This window comes from Lolium rigidum, chromosome 7 (genome assembly GCF_022539505.1).
Source record: "Lolium rigidum isolate FL_2022 chromosome 7, APGP_CSIRO_Lrig_0.1, whole genome shotgun sequence".
Taxonomy (NCBI): Eukaryota; Viridiplantae; Streptophyta; class Magnoliopsida; order Poales; family Poaceae; genus Lolium; species Lolium rigidum.
In genome coordinates this window covers 314,220,560-314,235,894 of record NC_061514.1, presented here as the reverse complement: position 1 = coordinate 314,235,894, position 15,335 = coordinate 314,220,560, and the positions used below count along the sequence as shown (strand labels likewise).

At 47.4% G+C, this 15,335-nt stretch overlaps 1 protein-coding gene across 1 annotated transcript; it reads right to left on the bottom strand.

Annotated features, from left to right (window-relative positions):
• Positions 1 to 7,303: 7,303 nt before the first annotated feature.
• On the bottom strand, positions 7,304 to 9,174 carry LOC124674821 (cytochrome P450 71A1-like). Its single transcript, XM_047210876.1, has 2 exons — positions 8,232 to 9,174; positions 7,304 to 7,970 (listed from the first exon to the last, which is right to left on the bottom strand). Exons 1-2 carry the CDS (start codon positions 9,135 to 9,137, stop codon positions 7,347 to 7,349), a joined length of 1,530 nt encoding a protein of 509 aa, XP_047066832.1. The 5' UTR covers positions 9,138 to 9,174; the 3' UTR covers positions 7,304 to 7,346.
• Between the last annotated feature and the right edge of the window lie 6,161 nt (positions 9,175 to 15,335).

Here is a 15,335-nt window from a genome sequence, read left to right as displayed (position 1 = left end):
GAGGCACAACCACAACCATTGTAACAACGCGCAAGCGCCCAGATATTTCCAGACAAGCAGCAGTAGGCCCTGTCATCGCGCAGGTGTTCCGAAGCTGGGTAACTCGCGTACCACCGTCCCGTGTGCACTCCGCCCTATGGCCCCTACCTCTTTTCCCCCTCGCGAGGATCCCCCCTCCGAGGTATTGTCGATTAGGCAACGACACAGCCGGGAGCGGGCTGAGATTAAGCACACTCAGGCGGTCATTCTGCACAAGCTCAGTGGTGAGCAAGGACCCCCTCCTCAGCCTCCTGCTCACCCAGGTTACAGTGGGTGGCATTCTGCACAGGTTCAGTGGAGTGATCTTGATAGTTGCATTCAGAGGTCCAGTCTCACTCGCCGCTCTCCGGATGCACCTGACACTGATGATGAAGAAGAAGAAGAAGAAGAAGAAGTGCCATCCGCGTCCGATGATGAAGATGTCTCCGAGTGATCCCCATGGGGCGAGTAGCATCGCGCTTGTCCCCTTTTTGGCGTTTCGATGCCAAAGGGGGAGAAGTGTTCTATTAGGAACTCTCTTGGGGATTTGCATGGTTTGGGGCACAAGCATATGCGTTTACCATTCCTTTATTGCTTGTGTTCCATTTTATTTGAACTATTTGCTTTGGTTGTGTTCCGTTTAAAACTATGTGCTATGTGGTGTGAGACATTGTTATGGTTTTCGGATTTCTATATGTTGAGATCAAGACTATTATATAGCTATATCTCCGTATCATATATCTACACATGGGTATGGTTTCTAGCATCCTATCTCAACTTCATTTTTGTTTATGTCTCTTGTTAGAGCTCATGATGGATACCTCTTGTGTTGAGGCACCTCGCTCCTATGTGTTGTGTATTTGTATTCAAATGCAAATTACTTATATGCACACATGTAGGGGGAGTGCCTCTATATTTTGCCATTATGCTTGTCTCTATAGTGATTCTCTTGCAAATCCGTATATTGTCATCAAACACCAAAAAGGGGGAGATTGAAAGAACATCTCTCATATTATGTTTTGAGTGTTTGATGTCAATGTACGTGATATACTAATGTTTGGTTAAGTGGTACGGGGATTATATAGATACATTTGTGTGTGTGTTGGATGTGGTCGAGTCTTTGTCAAAGAAAATCAGAAAAAGTTCATCAGGCCGGATAATCCGGGCCGGATATTTCCAAAATATCCGGCCCCCAGGATTTTGGCTAAGGACCTGAGGGAAATCAGCTCAGTATGGGGGCCGGACATTTGCCCGGATATTGTCCTGGTTTTGTCCCAGGGCCGGATTATCCGGGCCGGACATTTCAAGAATATCCGGCCCCCTCGAAAACGGCTAAGGACCTGAAGAAAAGTGGCTCTGGTATGGGGCCGGACATTTGACCGGACATTGTCATGGTTTTGTACCTGGAGGCCGGATTATCCGGGGGGGCGGATTATCCGGCCCTAACTTAGGCCGGATTATCCGGCCCCCCGGAAGGCTCAACGGTTGGATTTTGGGGAGGGGTATTTATACCCCTCTTCTTCTTCCTTACCCCTTTGCTCAATCATTGCTCAAGAATTCTGCCAAGCTACACCACCATTAGAGCCACCTCAAGAAACACAAGATTTGCAAGATCTCCTTCCTCCCCCAACCAAATCTCTTGATCTTTGGAGATTCGAAGGAGAAGCCACCGATCTACATCCTCACCGAAGCGTTTTTCATTTCCCCCTCATTTGTTTGAGGGATCTCATGCTAGTGTTCCTATTTGGTTCTCTAGTTGATTTGTGTTGATGTGTTGTTGTTGATTGTTGTATTGTTACAGATTTGGGAGCCTCCAATTCAGTTGTGGATGTGTGCCCCAAGAACCTTGTAAAGGCCCAGTTTCCGCCTCGAGGAAATCCCTTAGTGGAAGTGGGCTAGGCCTTCGTGGCGTTGCTCACAGGAGATCTGAGTGAAGCCTTCGTGGCTGTTGGTTTGGCTTGCGTAGCAACCACACTCCTCCAAACGTAGACGTATCTTCTTGCAAAGGAAGGGAACTACGGGAATCATCTCCGTGTCAACGCGTGCTACACTCTCGGTTACCTCTATCCCACTCTATCTCCTATATATTGCGTAGCTATATCTTGCTTAGTTGATAACCTTGTCATATAGGTAAATTCACTTAGTTGCATATCTAGAGAATTTACCTTTGTGTCAAACCTAAATTGAAAAAGAACTAAAAATTGGTTAGCACCTATTCACCCCTCCCCTCTAGGTGCGGCATACGATCCTTTCACAATCAATATGCACAACATGGTTTTAGACTTGGCTCACTTGAACATGGCTCCACTGGCGGCGCGTCACGGAGGCCATACTAGGCTCCGGCCCAGTCTTCTCAACCTCCAAATTTTGTTTACTGGTATGTGGCTGAAGCCCATCTGGCCATCCTGTGAGATATACCACTGACCCTGCCTACATCATGTCGCTCTCTCTTCGGTTCTTCCGTCCACCACAGGGTGTCCAGGGTCTTCCTTCATCCCTCCAATGATTCAATCCCCATAGCCTAGATTTCTATTTCTTCTCCACCCGCTGGTTCAAACCAGCCAAAATAGTTGGTCCATGTAATTAAAGTACTGAACCAAAAGCTGTAGCAATTTCAGATCGTGATGGGCATAGCCCATGGCGATGGCGCAGTCCGCCACCGTGAACATTAGTTATGGAGCATCAGTTTGAGCATGGTATGGAAGAAATAAGTTGTGGATTGTTCCATCCTCTTGCTATGTAGCGATATGAAACAAAAATTCACCTTAGATAATTAGATTATTGGATTCCTTCATTCTTTACTGTTTTATCTCGATTGGGATATTTGGAGCTTTTATTTTGAATACAAATAGACATTGATTCACATGATTTGCTCTATTTGGCATATTTTTTCTCTAACATGGTATTATACTATTATGTGGAGTGACTATGTATATTATTAATATATTATTATATGGCAATTCAAGACTTGTATGTGATTGTTTTGCATTAGATGCAATTGGCCCTCCCTTTGTTCTGTGCCACGCTCCGCCACTGTATGGCTCCATAGAGAAGATCTGCCCTGATGCAGGAAAACGATGCTAGCAACTGTTATAGACGCGACAAGAAAATAACGAAGAATGAAAAGAAAATCGCAACGGAGACACACGATTTTAACGTGAAAAACCCCTCCAACACATAGGGGAAAAACCACGAGCGTCAGCCAACAAAATTTCACTATATCGGGAGGTGTTTACAAACGATGTGGGTTATCTTATAATCTGATAAACCCTAGTCGGTGTCTTACAAGAGGTATATATAGGTGGTGGCATCAATCCGCCTTGCTCCGCTCGTTAGAAGTTAGCCTCCCTTAATATACATTTGGATCGCAATATAACAACAACCAATCACGCCCTAAGTATTAACACATTTTTATCCTTCACAGCCGCCTAATTATTTTCAGTCATTCGGAAATATTTATCATCATACATAGTGATATTTTGCTAACATCAAAATTTACGGATTTCTATTTTTTAAAATATCTAGCAATCCCATAGGTTTTTTTTTGTTAAGTGAGGAAAATATTGTCTATACATATTTATGTAGGTGGTGTAAACTTAGTGTGAGATAAAACAAAACAAAACACCTAGATTACATGGGTAGAGCGAAGCAGTTAGTTCCACGGGATGACCCTCTTCTTTTAAGCACCCACGTTTTTCATTTGTCCTTGACCTTCAGGAACAGTATCATTAGCAAAGTTGATTTGTTGCTAAAATTCCTTGCATTTCAGTTCTTCTAAAGATTCTATGCAACCAGTCTTACAGTGGATCTCGAACATGGTGGAACAAAAGTATTGAACACCCATTGGGTGGATTAAGAAGTCTACACCACCAGTCTTAAGTACAAAAAATCAAAGAGCAAATGTTTGGAAATTTCTTAAGTGTTCTTGCAAATACAACTGATGACGTATGGGCGATGATACTAATTTATTATTCGATTCAATGTATTGCCAATTATCTGTAACTTAGTTGGCTTGATATTTTTACCATATGCCATCAAATATGTTTTTCCCACTTTATTTATTTTCTACTCACCGGAATCGCTCATCATAGGATAGGCAACACGAAAAGTAAAACTACCATTAATAACAATGTTTTCCGCAGCAACGCGCGGTGTATCATCTAGTAAGGCAATGTTCATAATATTCAAATGCAAGATCCCTAGTCCCATGTGGTCCTTTGGTACACACACAGTCTCCAATTTCACCATTGTTTTTATTAACACACCAAAGAAAGTTGGACCTGATCCCTAAGGTATTCTATAAAAGGAGAGCATGATAGAGAAATGCTGGTGAGAAAGGAGTTGATCAAAGTGACCCTCCCCCCATAGCCAACATTTTCCCTTTCCAAACTCCTAATTTAGACCCCATCCTATCTTCTGGCTATCTCAAATCACCAAGTCTTAGTCTTTTTTCATCTACAGGTAGGCCCAAGTACCTCATTGGTAAGTTCCCCACATTACATGTTAGAATCTCCTCAAAAGGTGCAGAATTATCATTTGCATGTCAAATACAGTAGACATCGCTCTTATGAAAAAATATTTTAAGCCTCACATCTGTTCAAACAAGCACAAAATGATTTTAATGTTCCTAGCTTGGTGTAGATAATTTTTAAATAAAAGTATGGTATCATCTACATATTGCAAGATGGATACCCCTTTATCTACAAGTCTGATGACAAGTCAGTAACCAATCCATCATCTTGTGCTCGTTGAATAAAAAATGCAAAAACATCGAAATCATATCAAAAAGAATGGGTGAGAGGAGGGTCTTCTTGTCTCAGACCTTGATGAATGCTGACGAAAGGGTCCATTTCTTCATTAACTATAATACCAACTTCCCCCCTAGTCACCCCCACACTAGGAAACCCTTTCATTTGCATTGGACTAGGAAATGCCATTTGATTTTATCAAATGCTTTTTTAAAGTCAATTTTAAAAAGCATCCTTGGTTTCTTTTTTGTGTGAATGTAATTTAGCACCTCATGGAGGATACACACCCCTTCCATTATGTATCTCCCTTTCAAGAAAGCAGTTTGTGTTGGACCAATTATTCCGTCAATAACAAGAGAAAATATGTTAAGCAAAACTTTGGTAAATATTTTAACTGTCACATTAGGAGACAAATCGGTCTATATTTTTGAATTTTATCTGCTTTCTTCCCTATTGGAATTAGTGCAATAATCCTATAATTCAGTCCGGCAATACCCAAATTACCATCATGAAAATATTCCAATAATGAAAAGAGGTCATCCTTAACTAATTCCTAATTTTTCTGATAAAAATCTGCATTGAAGCCAACTGAACCTGCAGATTTGTTTGTTGCCATCCCAAGAACCGCTACCACTAACTACCCGATGGAAAATTTCTGAACTAAGAACTTACTTTTCTCATTACAAATCCTACTAGCACCAGCAGGATCCAAGTGGATACTAGATGCAGTAGGTTTTCCAAAAAGGTTCTTATAGAAGTTTGTTATGTATTAAATAAGATTGGCTCGTCGAGGAACCTTGGTCCTCACCTTTCCAGTGCGAAAGGAGAGTTTGTGAACCCACCAGCCCAGACCACCTCGCGCCGTCGATCCGGCCGATTTCTCGCCCTCCGGCGGCCGCTCCGGCGGCAGGAGGACGGGGAATCGGCGGATCATGGCGTGTATATAGAGTAGGCCTAGGTTAGTTGTCAGCTGGCAGCGCTGAGGAGGTGGAGGCGTCGCCGGAGTGGCTTTTGCGGTCGTCGTTCCCCTTCTCCGCTGGCGGTGCTCCGGTGGTGTGTTGTGGCGGATCTGGCGACCTCTTCGTGCTGGCTGCTCTGCGGAGTGGTGGAGCACGCGAATCCCTGGCCGGCGACCGAGAGACGGCGGCGCTGGGAGTTGTTGATCTAGAAGGTGATGGTGTTCGGGAGCAGGACGACAGCGACGATGCACCAGGATGGAGGCTCGTTCGAGCTGAGTTCCGAAGACTTCCCGCTCGCAGAGGGGCTCCTCCGATACCAAGGCGTCAAGGGAGGAGTTGCGGCGGCGCGCCGGCGGTACGTGCTGGCTGTCTTCGTCAAGGTCGGGATCCAGGAGGACTTGTTCATAATTTCAACTTTGTACTGGGTCTTTCTGTTAGAATCTTGTTCCTGTAATATTATCTCCTTTACCGCAAAAAAAAAAGATTGGCTCGTCCTTCAACTGCCCCTTCCTCTTGATTCAACTTAATGATATTAGTTTTCCTTTTCCTACCATTTGCTTTACAATGGTAATATTTAGAATTACTCTCCCCATCTAGCAACTCTATTTCTTTGGCTCTCTATATCCATTTTGTTTCCTCCTCTTTTATTATTTTCCTAAATAGTTGTTGGAAATAAACTTGAGATGCTGTTTGAATAGCATTCAAACCATTCTCTTCATCCTTTTTTTCTTATAAAATCTAGTTGTTCAATAAGGTCCTTCTTTCCACTCTTGTATTCACCTTCAATATTTCTATTCCACCCATTCAATTTTTTCCTCACACCTCTCAACGTTTCCTGCCATCTATCTAAATTTGTCCTGCCTACATAAGTTTAGTGCCACAACCTTGTTAACAAATATTTGAACCTAACTCTCCCCTGCCAGCAATTTTCAAAGCAAAAAACTGCAGGTATGGGTCTTTGTTCCTAGTTTTGATCAACAAAGCAGTGTGATCAGAAAGTTCACAAGCAACAGTTGTCACACACACCAATTGATATTGTTCTTCCCAGGTAGGAGAGACTAGAACCCTATCTAGCAATTCGAAGGTAGAATCCTCGTGGTTACTGCACCACGTGAATTTCCTCCCGGTTAGTGCAATCTCTATTAGGTCACCTTGATCTGTCACTGCACTAAATAGAGGGCTCCATCTATTGTATCCGTCTGGTTTGTTTTTGTCCGAGCCTCTTCTAGTCATGTTGAAATCACCGGCAATTAGTAGGGGATATTGGGGGTCTTTGATGACATGGACCAATTCAACCAAGAATTTGGCTTTGCCATCATGTTGAGCATCCCCGTATACGACTACCAAGTTCCAAGTGAAATTCTCTTCCCTAGTGTTAACTAGAAGTCTTACAAAGTATTCTCCCACAACTACAGTCCAAAACACCACAAGTTTGTTTATTGACACACACCAAAATCCCTCTGGATCTCCCTACGGCAGGTATGCTTTCCCAATGAAAGTCACTATCACCACACAATGACACAAGTCCTTGAAGAACTTGGGATGATATTCTTGTCTCAATTTTTCTTGTATATTATACCTAATTAATAATATGATTATATATAGGAGAATTAATTAACAACTACCCCACAACGGTCCTTGCCTTCGTACAAGGTTTTACACCAAGGAGCAAGGCAGACTCAAGGCCAAGTGACAACCCATCAGCCTCGATGACCTCAAATGACTCTAGATCTTGCCCGTTCGGCAGCTCCCAATCAAAATGGTACATCATGTTGGCTAGCGTAAGCTCCACGAGGCGCATCGCAAAGCCGACGCCAGGGCATCCCCTCCTCCCTGCGCCGAACGGTATGAACTTGGTGTCCTTGCCGGTGTAGTCGATGGCCTTGCCTAGGAACCTCTCCGGACGGAACTCCTCGGCATTCTCCCACAACTCAGCATCCCTGCCGATCGCCCACGCATTGATCAGGACTCTGGTCTTTGCTGGAATATGATAGCCAAGTAGCCGGGTGTCCTGAATCGTTTCACGTTCGATGATGGTAGGCGTTAGCCGCAATCCTTCTCTAATGGCGGCGTGTAGGAGGCTCATCTTCTCCACGTCCACTTCAATGACTTCTTCATCTGTACCGCCAACAATCTGTCTCACCTCCGATTGCACCTTCGCCAGTTCTCTTGGATTCTTAACAAGCTGGGCCATCGTCCATTCTATCGTCTTGTAGGTCGTGTCGACGCCTGCTAGGAACATGTCCTGCCAATACAAAGAAAGATAAGAAACTTGTGAACATGGATATGGCCGAGACGCTATCTACAAATTCTGTAATTCCTGGGTGTGGTGTCAACGAATTTCTTAGCCAACTACTGATATATAGCTAGCCACCAAATCTATAGAGTTTTCTTATTCTTTTGCAATTGCACGTCGGTCGTCAACTCTCACATAGTTACAGTAAAAAAAAGAACTCTCACTGTGTTTCTCATGAATAGAAAACTGCTTTTGTTATAGAAAACGTACCAAAATGAGTGCCTTGATGTCAATCCGGTCCAGCTTGAACCCCCGATCGCCATCTTTGAGGATCGACAGCAAGTCGTCCATGAGGTCTCGAACCTCACCGTCGCCGTCTCCTAGGCTGCTCTCGTGCTCTGTGATCGCGCCTTCGAGAATACCGTCGAGCTTAGCCGCCGTCTTCTTCACCCTTGCGTCGAGCCCTGTCGCCCAGTCCAACCACCGCAGTCGCGGGAACAGGTCACTCACGGCGAATAAATCGAGCACCTCAGTGAGCTCCTTCATCATGTCGCGGATTATCGCCGGCTCCACGCCGCCGAGCTTGCTTCCGAAGGCCGCCTTCGATACCACGGTGTTGGTTAGGTTGACGGTGAGCTCGCTCACGTTGACGACTCCTCTGTCCTCCCGGGCGCCACACGCGGCACGGATCTGCTGCACGAACCCCGCGACTTCCTGCAGCCGTAGCGCGCGGAAGGAGTCGACTCGCTTGGTGCTGAGGAGGTGCACGACGGCGATGCGCCGTGATTGGCGCCACTGGTCGCCGTAGGGGCTGAAGGCGATGTCCCGGCAGCCATAGAGCGTGCCGAGGGCGGTGTAGTGCGGTGGCCGGCTGCAGAAGACGTGGTCCTGGGTCTTGAACACGGCCTCTGCCACGGACGCCGAGGAGACCACGATTGCCGGCACGGAGCCGAGGCGGAGGAAGAAGAGGGGGCCGTGGCGCTGCGCGAGAACCTCCAGCGTCCGGTGGTGGTGGCCGCCGCGGAGCTGGTGCAGGTTGCCGATGATGGGCAGCGACCGAGGCGACGGCGGGAGGCCGTTCTTGCGGCCTGACCAGAAGCTTATGACGACGACCAGGCAGGACACCAGGAAGGCGAGAGAGAGGACTATGGTAGAGTCGAACTCAAGAGGAGCCATAGCGAACGTTGTGGATAGCTCTGCAACTGCAAGTGCCGCAGAAGTGCTGAACTCATAGCTGAGAGCGACGCTTATAGAAGGAATCTTCGTGGAAGTTTCGTTCTACTCTGCTATTGGAGGAAAAAGCTTTACCGCCGCCATCTGGAATGAACGTACTCACACTCTCGTTCGCACTGGTCGCAGCAGATCACTGTGTTGTCGGTGAAATCGTCGGGGGCGGGCTCGAACTCGCCAGAGTCGCACCTGCAGGGCGGGCAGAACCATTCCCCCTGCGGGGTGGCATCCAGGCCGACGCATCAATGTTTGGAGATTTGCTTCCCGCGGGAAGCGCACGGCGCCAGGTCAGCAGCCCACCTCCTCCTTCTGCGCGACATGGGCCGCTTCGATGCGGGATTTGAGTCGCCGCGTCGGAGGGATTGACTAGAGTCCGGTGCGTGCGTGCGGGCGGGTTTTGCTCGCTTGATTGAGTCGATTCCTTGGGAACGCGCACGATTTTCCCCAAGATGATTTATGACTGCCGCATGATTTTGTTTTTCCCTAATAATTTCCTTTGCTCGCTGCGGATTCTACACCACGCCGTCCCCAATGATTGACCCTTTGCACGCTCCATGCTTCCTTTGTTCTTCTTCGCCGTCTCGAAACAAGAAAAGCACAGATCTACATCTGCTCGGAGCACCTAATTAATCCTTGTACTACTAGTACCGAGACCTCCCAGTGCAGTGCAGTGCAGTGCATGACTGACTGCTGCCGTTCAGTATCTTCTACACATAAAAGCAAATTTAAGTTCCTTGAGCGTCACCAAACAGACCATCTCCACCGGCGGTCCCAAATAGGCGTCAGCATGGGCGCCGACTCAAGCATCCTCTATTTAGAGATGCTGCTCTCACACCGGCGCGCCTCCATACGAACTGCCCACATAGATTTAGAAAGTTAAATTCAAATTTTGAAAACGATATTCATATGAAGTTCGAACGAAATTTGTACAATTTAACGCGAATTCAAACTAAAAAAACATCTAGCAGCGCGCTGGGAGTCGAAGGCGCTGAAGTCCAGGTCGTCGCCGTCGTCGCTCGCCGGATGCCCCGAAGGACCAGCTGTCATCCTCGTCGGCCTTCTCTTCCTTTGGCGTCGGCAGCTCCGATGGAGGTCGACGTAGTTGACGCCGCGGTCCCTAGGGGACAACACCGCCGCCGCCGCGGGTCCAACGTAATGTGCCGGTAGTCTTCGTCGACGGAGCGGCCGACCATGAACCGTAGGGCGAGGAACTCCTCCTCGTTGTCGTCGCCGTCGCCACGGAGGGTCGCATGCGCTCGGCCTCCTTCTCCCACCATTTCTTTTTCACCGACGAAAGTGGTGACGAGCCCACGGCGTCCTCCTCCTTGGACGCGGGGCGGCGACCCCGTCATCCGACGGGCCGGAGCAGAGGACGCGTGAAGCGCCGTGTACTCTCACTGACAAGACACCCCACCCGCGAAAACCGTCGTTCCACGAGGCGCCGGTGCGCCCGATTCGCGCCTTTGGCCAAGGGACCAGCACGGAGCTACCGGCGCTTCTATTGGGTTCGAAAACTAGCCAACGCCGTTTGGGCGCGCTGGTGTGAGCCCATTTTCGCTCCCGGCCCAAATCGCTATCGAGGCCGCTATGGAGGGCGCCGGTGGAGATGCTCTTACTCCACAATAAAGAAACAAGAAAACCCAACACTAACCGGCTGACTGGGACCGCTTTATAAAAAACACAAATGTAGCATCAAAAATCGAACAATCTGCTAGCCTTTGCAGACAACGCGCACAAACAGCATAGAATGGCATGACAGCAACTGTTTTGAGCGCGACAAAAGAAAGAATTTCGACCTTTCGGTGCAATTGTCCATGAGTTCCTAGACACCGGCGACCAGGTCGCCGTGATGGGCCTTGCGGGCGAGCAGCTTCATCTCATGCACACCAAGTAGACGAGTCCAACCCAGCCTCATCATTACAAATTTGAAAATGTGGAGCAACACATATCAGTACAATTTGAAAATCCTTAATATCATGTACGGTAAATTACCCATGAACCTTGGTCATTACCAGACCATAATCAGCAGGAACACAAGAAGCTACTGTACAAGTTTTGTACAGCCCAAACAATAGTCATGCCATCACAATGATGATAAATCCAGAAAACCATAAGTCTCGTGGAAAAATATATAAAAAAACTAACAAGTATATCACTCTAATACGTCAACGAGAAGTGCCAAAGTGGTCTCTACCAACTACGACATTCTTCCCCTCAATACATGCAAAGAAGAAGTATCAAAACATGAAGGGTACAAAATAAAATGTGCATCTCAACAATCAAATAATCTCAAAGATGAATACACATACTTTCCCAAGGAAACTGGTTCATGTCCATTTCAAAATGTAGACACAAATCCGGAGAACAAAAGCCCCGGTTGAATTTCTTAGCGTGGATAATCCTTCAAGTAACGCAAGACACTACTATTCATTTACTCCGACAAGAATCTGGAGAATCCAAACCAGCTATGAGCATGTACAGATGCTACACCATCATCTATGTACACAAGACTTAAGAAATCGCAGAAATGAGGAACCAGAATCTTACATAACTACATCGAGTCCAACACGAAACCAACCGCTGTCACCGTTTTGTCCTACCCGTCAGTTATCCTTCAGCAAGAACAAAGCATGGTCAGGCCAACAAAAAGCAAACACTGATTTTACTTACTCCGGAAAATCAGCAAGTCATCTACGGAAAAAAGAGCTAAAACATGACACTTTGGACATCTACTTCAGATCAGCAACATCAATCAGTAAGCCAACCTAACGAAGCCCAGACTAGGAACACATTTCTTCCTATGTAAAGCATCAGTAATCAAGCCAACATTCTGCCCACAGCCCAGCCGAGACAAAACCCACCATAAATAATGTCGCTCTTCTCAGTTGGACAGAAGAATACTGTTGGTATTAATAACTCGAGTTGTACCGCGTGAAGTAATAGCTCCAAAAAGCACAAATAAGATATTTCAACATTTTAGTTCCGCCCAAAAACCAGCAGTAACCTGCTGATTGGGACCTCTTTTCAAAACACAAATGAAGCATCAAAATCGAACAATCTGCTCGCATTTGGAGACAACACGCAGCACAAAACTGTATAGAATGCCATGGCATCAACCGATTTGAGCGCGACAAAAGAAAGAATTTCAACCTTTCGGTGCCAATGTCGACGAGTTCCTAGAAGCCAGCGACTACGTCGCCGGTGTGCCTAGCCTCATCCCCGTCGCGAGCAGCTTCACCTCATGCACACCATCGCGTCCAACCTAGCCTCATCCCCTGAAAGAGGAGTGCCGAAGTGGGCTCTACCAACTTCGACAGTCTTCCCCTGAATACATGCAAGAAAAACATGAAAGGTTACAAAATAAAATGTGTCTCTGAACAATCAAATAAACTCAAGGATGAATACACAAATTATGCCAACGAACTGTTTCATGGTCCATTCTCGAAATGCAAAAAGAAGGTTGCTGCCCTTTAATTAAAGTTGAGCATGGCATCTTCAATTTTCAGGCTACAACTTCTCTTGGTCTTTTTTCCTTATGAATCCCATGACCAGTTAATTTGCATCACGGAAATGAAAACAGATTCGCATACGTTGCTGGCAGTAGCATGAATCTAAAATGCCAATCCAGGAAATTTATCTCTCTCTGATATGATGTTCACTCGTCCCTTTCATCATGCATACATAATGATTCAGTGGACTCTAATGCAGGCCTAATTATGATTAAGCCGCGGCTGCTAACTAAGCCTAACACCGACAGGACTCTAATTAAGACAGTGCTAAAGAGGACTCTAATGGAGGCATAACACAGAAGAACAAAGCCCAAGAAAAAATCGACCTTTGGATGCGCCATAGTCCTGAACGAGGGCAGCGTCGAGGTAGCACCGGCCGGTGGTGCTTGGGGACGACCTCCTGGACGAGGAGGACGCCTCCTGCAGAGACGCCGGCCGTCGAGAACCTCAGCGGCGGAGGACTCCCGTGAGCGAGGGCGGCCCAGGCGGAGAACACCCAACACCACCGCCGTTACCTTACCCCCCTCCAAGGAAACGCCCTCCTTGCAGCGTGTCGCGGCCGGCGGTCGACAGTTGCTCGGGTCGCCTCTGCCGGCGTATCCTGCTGGCCGGCGACACATCCAACCACGGCGTGGAGCACCACCCAACGAACCTTGGCCAAGCTGCGGGACCCGGTCCGGCCAGTTCGATGGATCCGCGCGCATGGATGCACGCGGGCGCCAGCGAGCCAGCCGGCCGCGTCGCCATGGTCTGAGCGGCGCCGTTCCTCCCGGCGGCGAGTCTTGGGCGACGCCTGTCGATCTGATGCGAAGGGGCTCGGGAGCTTCCGGAACTGGGTCACAGGGAGTTGGGTACGGCGGATGGGAGGAGGTCTGGGGCAGGGGGGAAGACGAGGCGGCGCCGTGGCCGGCGAACGGAGGAGCGGCGGCCGCGTTAGTTTGGGTGGGTGAGGGAATCGAGTCGGGGGAGAGGAGAATGGGTGGAGTATTTACTAGTAGTAGGCCTTCTTTTTTCTTTCATTCTTTTATTGTTTCTCATTTAGTAGGTTTTTTTATTTTCTTCCGCGGTTATGGCTGCTCCCGCTCATTTCCTTGATTTTTTTGTTTGCCGCTGGCATCCGTACATAGCGCACGCATTTACCTGTGGTTTTTCCACATATACTCACAAGCTCGTACATGCATGGAGAGGTTACGGGTTAAGTCTTCACGTACGCGCAACATACACGGTGCATTTGAGCATTCACGTAATCACACCACGCCTCGCCGCCGGCCATCCAGTTGGCACGACTCTACCACCATCAAGCTTGGCGTCATCGTCGACAACATGCTCCAGCAATCGTGCGAGCTCAAGGTTGAAAAGATCCACGTCGACAACCGATCTGGGATCCCAAGGGACTTGACGATGCTCAATCTCGATGCAGAAGAATCACAACTACTCCGCCAAAGAGAAATTGTCCTAAGGCTCGAACAAGGAGGTCAGCCAGGAGGGATTCCTAACTTTCATGCGAAGCATCACAACCACCCTGTCAACACTTTTCGGCCTCGCCATGACATCCGACAAAGAAGAGACGAATCAAAAAAAGATCGTGAAAAGTAGGAGTCACATACACTTTGGGGAGCTTTCCAACTCTTCGGGGATCGCCTTGACCGAAACTCGTATGTACAAGTAAGGCTCGTGAAAATAGCACTAACGGATAGAACTTTGGGAACTCGCAATCCTAGCACGCCACTACCCACGACGAGACATCACATGAAACGATGGGTAATAGCTTTATGTGGAAAAAAACCCGGTAAAACGTGGTGATGAGAGTGAGACGCATGAAATGGCATGTTTAATGCAACTATTTTGGTGCATAAGACTGTTTTGTATAAGAGTGGTATAGAGAATAAAAGGCAATACACACCTTTTGAAGTTGCGCTTGCTTGACAAATAGAAATACAATAGCAATAGCGCCTGCTTCCCAAGCATGACTATAGTGCAAAAAGGTCTTCGACCTAATGCGAAACTTCCACTTAGAGCAACCGACTCATTTTTTTTAGAACTTGGCTTAATTTTTATTTGGGTATGTTCATATGATATATTCTAACACGAACAAAGATGAAAGTCACATGGAATGCCCACGTCCGACGAGAAGCTAGGGTGTACACATTGCGGGATCTGCATGAGGGGGGTACCGCAGAAATATTTTAGACTTATATATAGTGTGAAACTCCCAATTCAACAGACGCAACTTCTAACACGTATATGGTCCTAGAAGCCATGGTACACTACACATGGTACTAAAAGCTCTAGTCCAGGACGGGGCCGATGTCCGCCCATTCGCCGTCGTTGTACCCCTCATAGGAGGGGTATATCGACGACAACGCCAATGTCCTGCACCGACCACCACCCGGCAAACTCGTTGGCATCGCACGAAACGATGTTCATGGACAGCGCCATCGCCTTGGGGAGTCCTCCGCTTTTTCTCTAGGTTGTTAGGGGCACGGGCCATCGCCAACCCCAAGAGGTACTCGACCACCTTCATCTCCACCTCCGATGGTGGTGGCGACGGCTTCCGCTCCTTCACATTGCGACAATGGAAGGAGAGACGGCCTTGAGGAGGTGACAATTCCTTCTTGACAGGGCGGAAGATGAT

Bases quoted from the DNA above. Each gene is read 5' to 3' on its own strand.
- LOC124674821 (XM_047210876.1), bottom strand. From the start codon at position 9,137: ATGGCTCCTCTTGAGTTCGACTCTACCATAGTCCTCTCTCTCGCCTTC. The intron at 7,971-8,231 runs GTACGTTTTCTA...TTGTATTGGCAG, and splicing joins ACATCAAGGCACTCATTTTG to GACATGTTCCTAGCAGGCGT.